Below are 15,950 nucleotides of genomic sequence, written 5' to 3'. Positions count from 1 at the left end.
AGTTTCTTGCCCATACGTGTCAACAAATTGAGGGGACAGGGCCAAAAAAATAAACCTAACGAAATCAGTGCCTTGCAACATTTGGTGGATGAAGCGTACCACAAGCTCTAAACTGGAAAGCATGTGCCTTGAAAACTGGATGGCAAGATGACTATTGCATAGAATAAAGAAGGTTTGGGGTTGAAGAAGTTAGCTGCTTTTGAGATGAGATATTTGGGGAAAAGGTGTTATCCCAGAACAGAACTTTTCCTAGAATGTTGTCCTGTTACCTCTGGAGGAGAATTTCCTGGGGAAGCTGGTTTATCTTGGGGGGAAGCAAGTCTTAACTCCAGACAATGCACAGTAATACTTATTTTAGCCAGCATTTTTAAGTTTCTGTCAGCTGTCCACATCCTGTTCTCCAAGGAATATGAGCAGCTAAGGTCTTTATTGTGTAATCTGAATTGGTTTGTAATGGCAATAGTTAACTACTTCAGAGAAAGAAGACCCAGATAATGAACAGAGAACACTGAGGAAATGGGTGATCTGCTCTGTCATGAACACTCCCTAAGAAAATGGTTTTTTCTGACTCTCCCTTAAAAAACCCGAACAACCCAAACCAAGGAAGTGCCTTTTTCTTCCTCCTGTACTTACCATAGCACTTGTGAAAAAACAGAGAGGAGATCTTATATTTCAACCAAATCAACACTTCTGGTCAGTAAAATGCTTATTTTAATAGCATGTGATGAGTAGTTAGCCTCTGCTGCTGGTGTGGAAACTTTTTGTGAATATATATATATGTATCTTTATATATATATCTTTATATACATATATGCACACTTTTCTTGTGATGAGAAGGTACATCCTCTAGGAAGTCTTTAAATTTTCTTATTTGATTTCTTCATTCCTAACAGAATTAAATGAATTAAATTGAGTAAGATTTTACAGGGCTGCCGGTAGATCTGCTCTGGAAATGCCTGCCATATAACTAGTTTTCTCTGTTAAAGGATGCTATTAATCACAGCCAAGAACTCACGTCAAAAGAAGAGTTCTAGTTATTATTCAAATTTGAGTTCAACCCCAATCAATAGTGATCAAGAATTCCTACAAATTAGACAAATGGGTAGTCAGTAAAATGACTTGCCAACTTTGATTCAAGGCTAATAATTCAATAATCCAGCTAATAATTGAAGAGGAGGGGAGGAAAAAATAGAGATGGGACAAGAAATTCTGTTCCTGTTATATTTTGGGATATATAGGCTGCTGAGTGTAGGGATGTTGACTTCTTACAGCATATGGTCCCCTTTGCTTGGGATGGTAACGTGTCAACAGGACGCTGGGAGAACTGGCTTGCCTGCAGTTCCTTCTGTACTTGCTTGCTGGGTATGGCTGCCCGTCAGACAGCATTTGCAAATGCTAAATGAGCTTGGACAGAAAAAGTGGTCACTTGGGGAAAGCAGTTGACTGAATCTTGCACTCAACTTTGAGAGAAAGCCTAAACCAAAAGGTTAAGGTTTTTTTAAAGATCACAGCTGAATGCTCTGTATCATTCTGCTTCTGAATCTTGGAAACATAATATTTGGATTCTGCATGGGTATGAATATCTCTACAGTACTGTCTGTTCAGTAAGAACAAGTACTACAAAAGACATTCCTAACATTTATGAAAGAGGACTTACACATTTGGGAGATAGTGACATTTTTACTGTAAAAGAGTCGTGTCTAATAGCCAGCAGCTAATTCTGTAGCTGACTGTTGTGGTGCTTATTCACCATAGTGATTTTTAGTATTTCCTAGTACGTTCCTTTTCAGCTGCACCTTTTTTTCTTAGCACTGGACATGCTTGTGCCTGTTCATAATGGCAATTCATGTCCTGGTTAACGTTTGTTGGGACTGGACAGTTGGATATGTTTACCAAAAGGGTATGGTGACCCACAGGGTATATTATCTTTCTGTTAATATTTGCGTATCTCCTTAGCCAAACTTGCATTGTGCTGCTTTTAAAGCTCTTTTGGAAGTAAACTGAAGTATGTGGAGTCATACAATCACAAGCTTAGAATCACAGAATGGTTTAGGTTGAAAAAGACCTTAAATTCATCTAGTTCCAACCCCCATGCTGTGGACAGGGACACCTCACACTAGACCATGTCGTTCAAGGCTTTGTCCAGCCTGGCCTTGAACAGTGCCAGGGACAGGACATTGACAGCTTCCTTGGGCAGCCTGTTCCAGCGCCTCACCACCCTCACAGTGAAGAACTTCTTCCTTACATCTAACCCTGATTAAGTTTAAACCTATCACCTCTTGTCCTGTCACTACAGTCACTGATGAAGAGTTCCTCTCCAGCATCCTTGTAGCCTCCTTCAGGTACTGGAAGGCTGCTCTGAGGTCTCCACTCAGCTTCTCTAGGCTGAACAGCCCCAGCTTTCTCAGCCTGTCTTCAGGTGGGAGGTGCTCCAGCCCCTGATCATCCTCGTGGCCCTCCTCTGGACTTGCTCTAACAAGCAATAAGCTAAATTTATAAGCTAATTTATAATCTAAAAATGTAATAACTACATCACGAGATTCATAGCTCAGTCTTTTCTGTGAAATAATACCTATTATCTCTAAGTGGGGTGTTTTCTGTGTGTGTATGCAAATGATCCCCTAACAGTACTGTGTGGTGAGAGGCAGTAAGCTCCATTCTTCTCCCTTGCAGGCCTGTCCAAACCATTGGGAGGTTTTGAGCCAGCAAAATGCAACTAAAGTGCTGCTTCCATTACAAAGGACAAAACCACAGGAGACTATTTCGTCCAGTTGCTTTCCATGTGAGATACCTGTAGTGTCAATCTTAAGTATTATTGAAACAAACATATTTGTGCAGGATAGGTGAGGATCTATGTGGGTGTTTTATTTTGACCTGTTTAGTGGGAAAGGCAAAAATCAACAGATTTTGGTGACTTTGTTCTCAAAACCAGCAGAAGAGTGACCTTTATAAGTGGCGCTGCATATTATAAGTTTTCCCAGCACTGTGCAAGCAGTATGTTCTGTTGGAAGGAATGACTCTGAAAGAAACCCCTGTTTCTGACAGTTCTTAATCTTCTAATGGATTCTTAATCCACAGTGGAATCCAATAAAAATTAGTTTAATGTCTGATTGCTTGACAGACTGCAGCAACTTGGGTCTAACATATGCTAATTGTCATCTTTGTATCATGCGAGTTCAAAACTGTTTATTTCCATTTCCTCCTACTTCAGGATTTTTTGGTTTTCTTCTTTCTTTTTTCACTGATGTTCAAGTCTCTTTGGTAAACTGTAGGTGGCATAAGTAATGCTTTCTTGTCGCTAGTGTAATTATCATTGCTGGAGGTGGGATAGGGAATAAAGAGGAACAAAACCATGTTAAATTCTTCCTTTTTCTAAAAACTGCATCAACCAGAACCTCAGGTTTTGGTCCAGTTCTGAAAATGAAGAAAAGATGAGGCCCCACAAACAAACTTCCAGACCTCTTCAGCTCTTTCTAGAGAAATGCAGACATACGACTAAAGGAAGAGTTAAGCTGTGTTTACTTTGCACACTGTCATCAACGAATCACATTGTGACTGGCGTCTGTCTCAGAGGAGATGGTGAGTTGCCCTGGCCTGCTGGTGCTGGTGGGAAAGCTTGTTTCCTGAGCAGAGACACAGTCAAAAGCAGTGAATCATTCCCCCATAATGAAATGTGCTGCTCTGGGAGGCCAAGGAACAAGAGTGTGTGTATGGGGTGATACTGAGAAAACAGGATAGATCTACTAGGCCTTTCAGCATTGGGAAAACATGCAGTGTTCCTCATTTTGAAAGATGAAAACATTATTTATGGGCTATTTCAGTCTGTTTCTGTGGGATACTCTTCAAGGAAGTAAGCCGTAATGTTAGCATATCTCAATGACCAAAGCCATAGTTTGTCTTCATCAAGTGACAGTGACTGATCTTTACTTGAGAAGGAGGTTAGCTCATTGCTTTTTCACTCCTCTCTGTCCCACTGCTTCTGTTTATGTAATTTATTCTTGATTTATTACATAACTTTCCTGGCACCTATGTATGTGTAACAAGAGCTTAAACTCGTAGAGGGATCTTTCAGTTATCTTCCTTGCTTGTGGGAATTGGCTCATGTCTTGACATAGTTTGGGTACTCACAAAGAGAAGGCTTAGCATGCCTGTCTCATGAGCTGACTTCTAAAATCTGCCTTTTGGGGCTTGAGAATGGTTATCATTGCAGGGTAGGCAAATTTGCACCAAACTACTCTGCTGTATAAAATGTACTGAATATAGTTTGGGATCCTGACATGCTATGCCCTACTATCAAGTCTTCCCCATCATTTGAAATCTTTTATTTTATTTCCTCAAAGGTACTGGTTGTTTTTCTATAGCTATAGCACCATGAGCAAAACACATAAAAACACACTTGGAAGTGTCTTCTATGTTGAAATGCTGTTTGCTTTGAAAGCAGAAACAGGGATCAAGGAAAGAAAGTTCCCTTTTCTCAACATTTTCAGGAATGCATGTGCCGTTCAGCAGAGCTGAAAGCAACTGGAGGGTCTGTGAAGTAAGAGACAAGATTTTTGTTCATTTGTGATAGTGTTGATCCAGATGAATATCAGTAATCACTGGAAGCAGAGCCGTTCACATGCTTCTTACCTCAGCCTGAGCTTTTATGGAGCGCAAAACAAACTGCCCTTCTAGGTAGTGTGGTTCACGGGTAAAGAACACTTTCAGCTGATTTATAGGAAGTCAGTTTCTACTTTAATATGATTAAATAAAATCACTTTTAAAAGCAATGCAACATTATTTAGTGGAATGATTGTATACTTACATATACACAAACATTAAAGGAGTTTGCCCATATCTGCTGGCTCTGTCCAGAGGTAAAGAGCTTGTCAGTGCCTTACAACATCTGAGGGAAGTGAGCACTGATGCTTTGTGCAAAGTATTGAGGTTTTTTCTTTAAAGGTTACAAAATGTTGGCACTCCTCGCAGTAGGGTGTACCCACATCCCTGTTAAAATGCTGGGGAGAGAGGATGCTGTGCAGGAGGTTTCTGCAGGAGCTGATGGATGACCAGCATGTGCCACTGCCACCACCAGTTCAGGTTGTGGCAGATCTGCAGATGCTGTCATTGACTTGCACTAGCTCTTTTTGTTTGGGATCACAGTGGGAGCCAGGCCTTATGTAATGTTCATTGTCACATTCTCTGTTCCAGCACTGTCATGTCAGCAGAGGGGAAGGATTAGCTCTCCCTTTTCTTAATGGGTTGGGTTTAGGGTGGTTGGTTGTTTTGTTGTTTTTTTTTTTTTTATTATTCTGCTTTCTCCCACCCCTTCTTGCAGCAGCTTTTGTTAGTCTTGTTCTCAAGGAACAACCAGTTTCAGGCTGTTTTTAGTAGTGTGTTGCCTTTTAAGAAGGTGATTGTTAACCTAGAGAGAATGAAAGAGCAAGTCCTGCAACTCTCCAGGACTGATACACTGAAGCTTTTTTTTAAAGCAGTCTGTTATTTTTATTCTTGATTTCTGCTCCCCACAGATCACAGTGGGCTCCTTAATACTCGCCTCAAACGTGGGCAAAGACTAAATGCATTGTGCCTATGTTTATGTGTGGTGGGGAGAAGCATCCCTTCTTGCTCAGAAGGCTGGTTCAGGGCAAGCAGATGCTCTCCAGTTTATGATTTTACAGGCTGCTGCTTTGTCTTTTTTTCAGTTTAATATTCCTGTAAGTAAACATCTCACTTACAGAGGGGATCAATGCCACTTAGTTTTGTGGTGATTTGGGCAGGAGGAAATGAAGGAGGAGAATTGTTTTCTTCCTTCCCAGCTAGCAGTGTGTGGCCACCAGTTACCTGTGAGTCACAGCTGAAAAACTGTATTGCTCGAGTCCTAACAGTCTCAGACTGCGAAGGAAGAAGGGATTTAAATCACGAAGTAATCAATTAAGGATTGCTTTAAAGGCAATTTGTGGGAGTTATAGCTGGGGAAAGAAGTTCCTGTGGGTTTTTCAGTAAGCACTCAAGTTCATTTTGTTAACGACATGTAGGAGATCTGCAAGTTTAGTGTTGGTCAGTAACACTGTTGGCTCTTTTTTGAGAAAATATCCTTTTGGGTGATTCCCCCCACTGTTTTTTACATGATAATGTAAAATGGAGATGTTACTGTTACATAACGTAAAATACAGAAGTTCTAATATTTGTTAGACTCAAACAACCCAAACCCACTGATCTCAGGTTTATTTCTTACTGCATTTTTGAACGGAACAGGAAAGTATTACTGGTTATTTTGCAGTAACATTGCAAGTTATTACTTGCAAACAGTTACAAGATTTTTTTATCATACAGAGAAGCTTAAGGTCATGACTTTTTTAGTGATGCATCTGTATGCTTTATAGTAATTTTCTATTAGTTACTGAAGGCTACCTGTAAGCTATCAAAACTGTGCTAGCAGCAATCTAGCAAAAAGATGAGATTTCTCCGGATAAGCCAGCTGTTACCTTTATACGCATCCAGTTTGAAGTGTTTGTGTGTGAGCTGAGTGTGTAAGAGGAGTCTTATGGCCCCAACCAACCCACCATTTTGCTGCCAAAGATAAAGAAAATTATTATTACCATAGAACATGACTTTATATAGCAGAAACTGGAGAGTGTTCTGCAGCACTGACTTTGAAATGCCTGGTTTTATTAAGCTGTCTGTGCAAATCCTCTTGTGATTTGCCAGCGCGCTCAATCCTGTTCCTATGGCCAGGCACCACAGTGACTGAAGTGAGGTCTTGGTTACAAAACAAGCTTTAAGGGACAAATCTTGATGAGTCCCAGATATTGGGCTTGGCTGGAGGTTGGAGAGGTGATGGAATCCTCTTTACTATTCAGCACTGTAGTAGCATTAGTGTTAAACCTGGAGGCTTCCTGGAGGCCCAAGGGAATCCTGCTCCTCCTTGGCCAGGTGGGGAAGGACTCTAATCTGCCCTGCCCTGCATTCTTCCTTGTCTAGATTTGTAGTAGTTAATTAAATAATAGTTTAGTTTATAGTGTTGATGAGTACTCTGATGCAAGTAACAATGTTGTACAGAAATGCACAGAAATCACCAGATCCCATGATGTTTGCTGGTTTTTTTACTTAATAGCATGGCTTATGGCATGTGTGACCCTGCAGTGAAAAACTGTCACTCTGTCTACTTCATATGTAAGAAAAAATGGTGACTATTTTTTTCAAGCCCTTGCAGAGTGAAAGAAAAACCCAAGGACAACAGAAATGTGCCCAAATATGCAAGCTCTTGAAGTTTCCTCATCCAGAGCTGGGCCTTCTTCCTGTGCCTGCTGAGGAGGCAGCAGCCATCATCACATGGCATTTACTTGCTATCTGAAATGTTCTACCTTAAAAAAGCAAAGACCCCAAAGCTTTGGAACTGTTTTTATCATTGTCGAAAGACAAGACATAATACATGAGAGAGGCTGTCTTGGATGTTAATTTGATGTGCAGTTGATTGCAGGGTTTAACTTCCTGGGTAGGATAAACATGACAGCTCTTTTCTCCTCCCTGAGTAAGCAAGAGGAATTTTTCAGTGTTTTCACCCAATACCCCAGCAGCCTCACCATGTATTGGACTGGCAGCTGCATTCTATGGACTTCTGGCTTTCTGTGGTGAACCATGGTGTGGCTGGCTTGGTTTGTGTTTCTTGGTGCTGGTAAACCCTCTGTACAGCATAATGCTTGAGGTGCAGCATCCCATTTTGCATCACGGCAGAGGGTTTGTGGATTGGTTTAATGTGGGACAGCCAAAATGTCCAAACAGTAACTTTGATTAGTGAAGATAATCTGTTTATCTCTCACAAAGTGCCCTTCCTACAGTTATTAAACGTTGAGTGTGGTGCGCCTGTGTGTGCAAAGGCAAGAGACTGGGCACGTTGGAGTAACTCGGCCAGAAAACAGTAGCGGCCGCTACAATCTGGCCCTGTTGTGTAATTCCCCTTGGTGGAAGGCTCTGAACTGGGTCAGATCGGTGTGAGAAACGAGGGCAGTCTCGTGGTGTGTAATGTGTACCTGCCTGTCCTGCCTTGTCCCCGCTGTGTGCTCCAGTGACACCAGGTAGGGTGGGAGCCCTCCTGAGACCCTGGACTTACGCAATGCAGAGCAGCTGTGGAGCTGCCAGAACTGAGGAGCAGGATGGGAGGGAGGAAGCCAGACAGCAGCATGACAATAGGCACAGAGGAGTTACCCATCTTTGTTTCACCCAGCTTCTGCGAGATTTAATTAAGTCTTTTCGAAAGCTTCTTTTTAACTCTCCTGCATATGGCTGGGGCTGCTGAATGGATGTCAGGAGTTACCTTATAAAGAACATGTACTCACTGCTAAACAAAAATAAAGCATAGATTAGAGCCCTTTTGTGTTCCAGTCTGAGATACAGCTGCTCTCCACTGAGTTTGATTTTATTTATAGAAATACAAAGACTTCTATTCTTTCCTTTAAACAGTTTTCAGCAAGTGTTTTGAGGTGGGGTTTCCCCCCCCCCTTTTTCTTGTTCTTTTTTGAGGATCTGCGACAAATGATGAAACATGAGAGATGACACACAGGAGGATGCTGATGGGAGGAACTGTATCATGTATCATTCTTTGACCTGGAGTGTTTAGTGGCATTCAACCCTTCTGCTTTTCCTGTTTGTAGATGAGAATTTGTTCCTGCCATTTTGGTAGTGTTTGTTTCTTCTTTTTTGTTTGTTTTGTTGTTTTTTTGGGGGCAGGTTTGTGCTTAGTTTAATGGGATAGTAAAACATGGATATTTTTTAATATGCTTCTGTTGGTATGGTTTCCAGCAGATTGCATGCACGGTGCTTTATAGCACAGTATAGGCAATGTGGGAATAAATAAATCTCTCTGAAATCCCAGGTGACCAACAAAGACCCACGAAGGTAACACTACTGCCCATCTCCTGAAATGTAAAGAAACACATGCACCTTTACAGTTACAGGTTTGAGTGCAACCTGTAAAGTGTGAAGAAATGTCTGTTTTCCGTAGGGCTGAATATCAGCTGGAAGAGCCCTATGGTTGCTATTTAAAAGTAAAAAATAAACCACTGTTTTGAAATACATGTAGACTTCAGCACGGCATTTGTCAGGAAAAACTTCTGATAATAGACTGATTTGTGCCTGCAGTCCTTGACCGAAGTCACCAGACATCAGAAGTAAGCAGTGCCGCAGGTCCCTATATTGCAGCAGGCTGACAGCAGCAGGGCTCGGTACCTGCCTACCAGCAGGCCACAGAAGCTGAATTAATCTCTTTGGCTTGTGTAAACTGGCACAGTTCCACTGAGCTAATTTAGATTTTGGCCTTTTCTACCATCTGCTCGACAAAGCCAACTTATTTTGTGTGGCATGTGTAATAGCGTAGGGACTTCAGTTGTCTGCCTGGTGGCAAAGTGCTCCTGGGACCTAGTGGTGAAAGGCTTCTCATTCCAATATCAATCTCCACAAAGCCTGTTCTTCCCTCGTGTTTATTTTCTTTCAGACACTCTTCAGTGTTATTGAGGAGCTGAGAGAGGCAAAGCAGGAACTGATGAGTTCAGCTGGAATAATTCAGCATGCTTGACAGTTAGATTTTCAGCCCTGCTTACAGAGGTGTTGAGTTGTGTCTTTAACCTTCAAGTTCCTGAGCTCATCTACTTACTGCTGAAACACAGCTGAAAATGGTTTTTTTCTGGGTTTGTAGATATATGTGCTGCCTTCTCTGCTTCCAGGTCCTTTTTTATTTTTTCTTTAAGTGGTTGATTAGTTCTTAAGCATTTTATAGTTTACATTGGAAATGTGGTGTAAGTAGGGGGCACTGGAAAATGAGTGATGAGGAAATGTTTCCCTCGTCTTTCTTTAAAGCTTTCTGGGGAATGTGTGGGTAGTAGTTCTTTTGAGGCTTGCTTTTTGAACACATCCTTTGCTTTATGTTCCTTGAGATCAAGATGCCTTCTTTATTTTTCTTTCTTGGTTATGTCTCTTTCTTTGCATCCATCTTATGCAGCTCTTCTCTGATAATTCATTGTGTATGAAAGAGGAGTACCCAGGAGTACCATCAGTGTCCAGAAATGACACTGCATGTTGTGAAGAGATAAACTTGTGACTTTGTGATTGCCTTGGCCCTTTCTTTAGGCTTTGTTGTTTTGTACCATGATTTCTGCTGTGATGCACTGGAGTAGTGTAACAGAGGAATTGCACAGTGAGCTCCAGTTTTTGTTCTGTGGGATTCTGTGACTGATTTTTTTCCCTATGCTTCATGTTTGGATGGTAGTGCTCAGAAGTTGTTCACATCATTCATTTATTTTCCATCTTTGTATAATCAGACATTGATACTGGGCATCTTTCTCCCATATACATGTCAAAGATACGAACAAAGAGATGCTTTTTTTAGAGATTAGTCAATATGTTGGTTCTGATACTGATTCTACAATGCTGGGCTGATATCATTATGATACATTGCTTATGGTATCCATTTTCTACGCAGGATTTTGTGTGCAGCCTGATGTAACTGTTATTTAAAAGACTGATGGCAGATTTGTGCTTTTATATGCAGTAATCCGTCTATGATCTTGAGCCTTGAGGCTCACAGGTTGGGATTCACTGGGCTTATTATTTACCTCTTTTCTTGCAGGGCTGCCTCACGGTAGAACATGAGCAGGTAATGCACAAGGAGCATCACTGGGAATCATGTCAGACGAGTCAATCTCAGGGAGTGATCCGGACCTGGACCCGGACTTGGAGCAGGAGGATATGGAAGAGGAGGAGGAGGAAGATGAGGAGGAGGCAATGGAGGAGGACAATGATGGGGATGACGAGGAGGACTTACTTGATGAGAGTGGTGAGTGGGGTTGTGGATCTCTGCATGCATTTGTTATACAAAACTGGTGTTACTAATTTTGGTGAGTGACACATAGGTAGATTGCATAAGGGTTAGAGTTTGTCCAGTGCTTGATAGGGAGAAGTGCTTATGTGGGTGTTCAGTTTAAACAGGGATTTAATGTAGGTTAAACTTGGACTTCTGGACACAAAAAGTAGAATTTCATCATAAAAACAAGCCACAAACATAAATAGGAAAGAGGAGAGAATTTTTAAAATAGCTACAGATTTTGGGAAAGCCATTGTATAAAGAAGTAAATCAGTTTAGTTACATTTATTATTAACAGGATCTGGTGTCATTAAACATGTTTGCATCTGTGGTTTGCCTATAGGTAAACAATTTAATGGATGCTATGGGCAATTATTGATTACTTACAATAATCGTCTTTAACAACTGGAAAATGTTCCTTTCTGACAGCACCCAGGTTGAGTTTATTTTTGTTTCGTTGACAATATGAAAGGTGGCTGTGCTAAGTTACCACCTTCTATCCTCGCCTAGTTTTAGCTGCCCCACTCTCCTCTTCAGTTAGGAGCAGTATAGCTGTTGTGGAGCTGTGCTGTGCAGGTTACATTTGAACTAGATTAGATAACTGTGAGGTTCCTAGCATGATCCTAGGAACAGGTTTGTTGATCCAGCAGAAGGGCTGATGTTTGAGGGCACGTAGACAAGAGTACATGGCTCAGGTGGGAATTCCCCATGCTGCATTTGCCAACAACCTCCTTCTATCATAAAACTACAGCCCAAGCCTAAGGGAATGCTGTTTGCTTCTTTTAAAATTGTGATTTTTAATCATTTCAAAGGGTGAGCAGATTTTGGAATGCACCAAGTTAAACCTACTGAGAATAGAATGCGTTTAAAGACAGACACTTCTAGTTACTAAAGTATTTTTATTTTCAAAGTACATTGTTGTCCTCAAGTGTTCTTTGGTTGTTTTGTTGTTTTGTTTGTGTTTTTTTTTTTTTCCCAGGAGATAGCTGTAGGCCTATAGATTACTTTATTTCAGAGACTGGTGGTGACCTCGTCACTTTGTCTACGGGAACCTGCACCCAAGGGAGCAATAGGAAGCATGACGTAGCCAACTTATTAGCAGAGAGGAGTAGCTGTATGTCATGTCCAAGTGGGTCATTCCCCATGGCTATTTTACCATGGACCTATGTATTTTATCATCTACATCTATAGTATTGTGGCTAAATACTTATAATTGTCAGGATTATTCTTTCCAAAGCAAGTAAAATTAATATAGGTTTATCAGAACATCACTAGCTGTGATGACAGCTGTTTATTTTCATCTTAAAATGCTAGAAAAATGTTTATGCTTTATATTTCTAGAGTGACTAATTAAAAATAAATTTTAACAAATGTAGGAAATAATGAGGAAGAGTAAAAAGACAATTTACATATAACTAACACAAAATGTCTTTATGGTTGTCCATTAGGTACAAGCAGAACTCTCTCGTGCCCAATCTGAGCAAAGCTAGATTGCATCTGAGGTTTCAGATTGTTTCAGCTTTAGTTCTGCCTGCCAGAATAGAAGGATGCTTCCTGTGTGCTTGGCTGTATAATTATTGCTTTCTGTGGAGATGTCCACTTGGCTTCTCCTGATACCTCTTCACAGCTGCATAGTGCCTCAGAAATGTCATTTGATATCTGTATTACCTTAGATCTAATATAAAAACAGTCTCCTGCTATTTGGCCTATAAAATACATCTAACTTCAGAATTAAGAGGATCATTTTATTTTCCCCATCTGATGTTTATAGTCCTGTCTCTTTGTCCATGACCCTTATTCATAAAAATCATCTTGGCAACACGCAGTTACTTTTAGTCACAAGAAGAAAGTTCTAATGTTTATACTATGGAGTTTAATAGCTTAATTTTAATAATTTCTGTTAAAACTTTGTTCTCCCTGTTGCCAGATGTGCTGTTCTTCTCCTCTTCTTGTATTGTGGTTGTTCTGTAGATGTTCCAGTGGGGATCCTGGGGGATCCTTCCCTTGTGGGCAGACTCTTGTGTATTTCTAGCACTACAAGATTTGGAAGATTATTAATCTATCACTGTTATTTCCTTGGAAGGGCAACAGGCTTCAAATATGTTTTCTCCAAACTGAAACTGGTGGCTTGTTTTAAATTACAGTGATTATAGCAATTATAAACCTAACATTTTTACTGCTTGCTTGCAAAATAGTGTCTTTATTTTAGAAATGTAGGTTTTCCATGTTTTGATGGTGACTCAAATTACTTAAGAAACTTCCAGGGTTCATGTAATGTTATCTGCACAACTGAAGGTGGATAGTATAGTCTCAGACTTAGCAGTGACTTGTGTTTTGCATGTTTAACCTGGTTTTATCCTTTTGATATGTGGTGTGTGTGGAATTAATACTTGTGGTGTTTTCAGTTTCAGAATTTTCTTGGATTTCTTGTTAAATTCTGGTGATGAAGAGTTTTGGTGTTGTTTTTCTCATTTCTGCTCCAGGTTTTGTTTGCATTCAGTATAGGCTGTCCCATAGGTGGTCTAGAGTTTTCCTTAGTGTGGAATTCGGTGGTACTGCTTTGATGAAAACAGTTCTTAAATCTTCTCCTTCTGCCCTTAAAGAAGAGGAGTACAGAAGGGTAGTTTTCTGGATATTTCTGAACAAGTGAGAGCTAATAAGCACATAGCTTACATCCTTCGTGCAATTCTTCAGTGGTGATCAGTTAAAGAACTTTAGCATTATGTTTAGGGGCTGTTAAACATAAGAGCCCCTTTTCTAGAACACTTCTTCCAGGATATACCTACCCTGACGCTTATAACCCCTTCCCAATGGCTGCCAGACTGTACACCCACTCTAGCAGCACGCTTCAATCCTAGCCGGAGGCTTCCACTGGTTTTCCAGCCTTGTCATCCCTGCCCACTGCATCTGTTTTCTCATCAGTTGTGGGTAGCAGCACTTGTTTTATCATGTTTGATTTTGTGAATATGAGTGCGTGATGGCTAAGAACTTTTTTTGCTAAGTCGTTTTCACTCGAAATGTGATGTACTGATGACTGTAGAGATAAAGGGCTGTTTCAAGTCCTGTACTTCTTCTCTGATCCTGGTAGTTGCTCAGGGCTGTGCAGAACTCCATAGGAATAAAAGCTAATTTGAGCAAAGAGGAAACAAACCTCCAATATGGATTTTACAGATCATTTCAAATGCAGGGACTGTTTATACCTCAGAGCTTTCCTGAGGAAAGTTGTTTAGTGTTTGAATGAATCCCACTGTAGTGCTCTGTTTTTCTACTTTCTGAATGTCTTTGGATTATTCTGATTGAAGTCTCTGGAGTTCATCATCTCTTACACATATTGCTGTAATTCTGTTATTAATAGTGATGGCAAGTTGCTTGTTTTCTTACCTCTGAGTATTTGGGTTAAATGCTTTTTTGAAGTGTAGTTCGGGGGAAAAGTGTAAAGGGCCGGTTGTTTCAGTTCTCTTGAAAGATGCCTTAAGGAGCACAGGCATTCAGACACTGTTGTCAAAGACTTCTAGTTGTGTTTGCATTACAGGGTGTGTGGTACAGCACACAGGGATTTAGAATCAGTACTTCTGGGGTGTAGGACCGGATAATTTTCTGGTACCTTCTTCATGTATGGATATATCAGGCTGCACCAGCTAATAGCATGTTAGGTGCTGCTATTGTGATATGATAATCTCCATGCAATTGGACTTGTCTTCTGCCTGTGTTGTCCACTTTGCCCATTTTCTGTCTTCTCTTCCCCTCTTTCTTTCCGCAGGGTTGGGGGCATGCTAGCTGCATGCCATCTCTGACTAGTGGAGAACAGAAGATGGAGGCAGTGCTCCCTCTTCCCACTTCAGACTCATTCTGTTACTCCTCCTTGCTGGCAAAGTGCTGGAGCTAAACAAAACTGATTTGTGTTGGATTTCCATGGACATATGGACCCTTAAAGAGGAGTGAATGAGGAGCACAGTTGTGGTGGTGGTACAGAATCCCAAGTCCCAGGAGAGTGGAGGACATGCAGGTGCCTGTCCTCTTTTGCTCTGCAGCTTCTTAGTAGAGTGAAGGCACCAGGCAAAAGTCTCAGAACTTCTGACACAGGAGGTTAGTAAGGGGAAAGAGATCCTTTTTCTCACCCTCACCTCCTAAAGCTGTGCTAATCCCTGCCTTTGACATGTGACAGTATCATGACAGCTTCGAACAGAGCTATCTGTTGTTTCTGGAGCGTGATCCAGAATGTATTTCAGTGGCTGCATTTTGTTTGAACTTGAGTGTGCAACTGGGCACTCACAGTTTTGTTTCCCAAGGTAGCAAGGTGGGAGTTCTTGACTTCAGATGACAGCCACTGTTGATTCAGGTTTGAAAAGCTCTTTGCTTTCCTCAAGCTCCTTCAGGAGGAAAGCCTGTTTAAAGGAGTACTGCTGGATCAGCTCTGTGTACAATTTCCACTTGGTGGTTGGGTAAAAAACATTGCATGAAATTATAGCGAGAATGGATTTTGTTTAACATGGTGATGTTCCTCTGTGGGTCATCATTATGCACCAAGAGGTGCAATTACATTGAAAGTGAAATTGATTTGTAGCTGCCTAGATAATTTCCTTGTCTAACTTGATGGGAAAAATCAGTAGCTAACACCATCCTTACTAGGAAGTTCATTGGCGCCTGGGGTTATAAAACCTGAAATTATTCTGGAGGTCTGTTTTTAAAGTCATGTGGAAGGTTGGGGTTAAGATATTTTTGAATGATACATGAATGCATCCTTGAGGTGCGGGGAGATGCTGCTCATTTGGAAGGTTGCGTTATTCATGTGCTTCCCAGCCCAAAGGTGTTCCAGCTTTTCTTCTCCCCCACAAAGTGCTGGAACAAAACAAAACTGTGGTGTGTGTGGGAGTCCCCAGCAGGATGTGTGGGGTTGGGAGTAGAGCAAACTTTTGTCCTTACAGGGGAAGAGCAGGAAGTCTTTGGTATAAATCTGTTCCCTTAGCAGCCTCCTCCTGCTCATGTACATGGGTTTTTGCTTCTCATGTGAAATTGTTAATGTAAATTAGGTCATGTTATACTCACCTGTATGAAACTTGAGAGGCAGAGGAAGAGTGTGGAGACAGTCTCGCCAATAATACCCTGATAAATG

At 41.1% G+C, this 15,950-nt stretch overlaps 1 protein-coding gene across 4 annotated transcripts in view; it reads left to right on the top strand.

Moving 5' to 3' along the window:
* The window catches only part of RAD54L2 (RAD54 like 2), a 71,166-nt gene that overhangs the window by 11,796 nt on the left and 43,420 nt on the right, over positions 1–15,950 (top strand). For all 4 annotated transcript variants that reach the window (XM_065687781.1, XM_065687777.1, XM_065687778.1 and 1 more), the window contains exon 2: positions 10,604–10,810. In XM_065687781.1, coding sequence (XP_065543853.1) covers positions 10,660–10,810 — 151 coding nt within the window. In that variant the 5' untranslated portion in view covers positions 10,604–10,659. The remainder of the gene's footprint in view (positions 1–10,603; positions 10,811–15,950) is intronic.

The sequence above is a fragment of the Lathamus discolor genome, chromosome 7, assembly GCF_037157495.1.
Source record: "Lathamus discolor isolate bLatDis1 chromosome 7, bLatDis1.hap1, whole genome shotgun sequence".
In the NCBI taxonomy this organism is placed as follows: domain Eukaryota; kingdom Metazoa; phylum Chordata; class Aves; order Psittaciformes; family Psittacidae; genus Lathamus; species Lathamus discolor.
The sequence above is the reverse complement of the archived record's forward strand: the minus strand, read 5'-3'. Positions and strand labels throughout refer to the sequence as shown.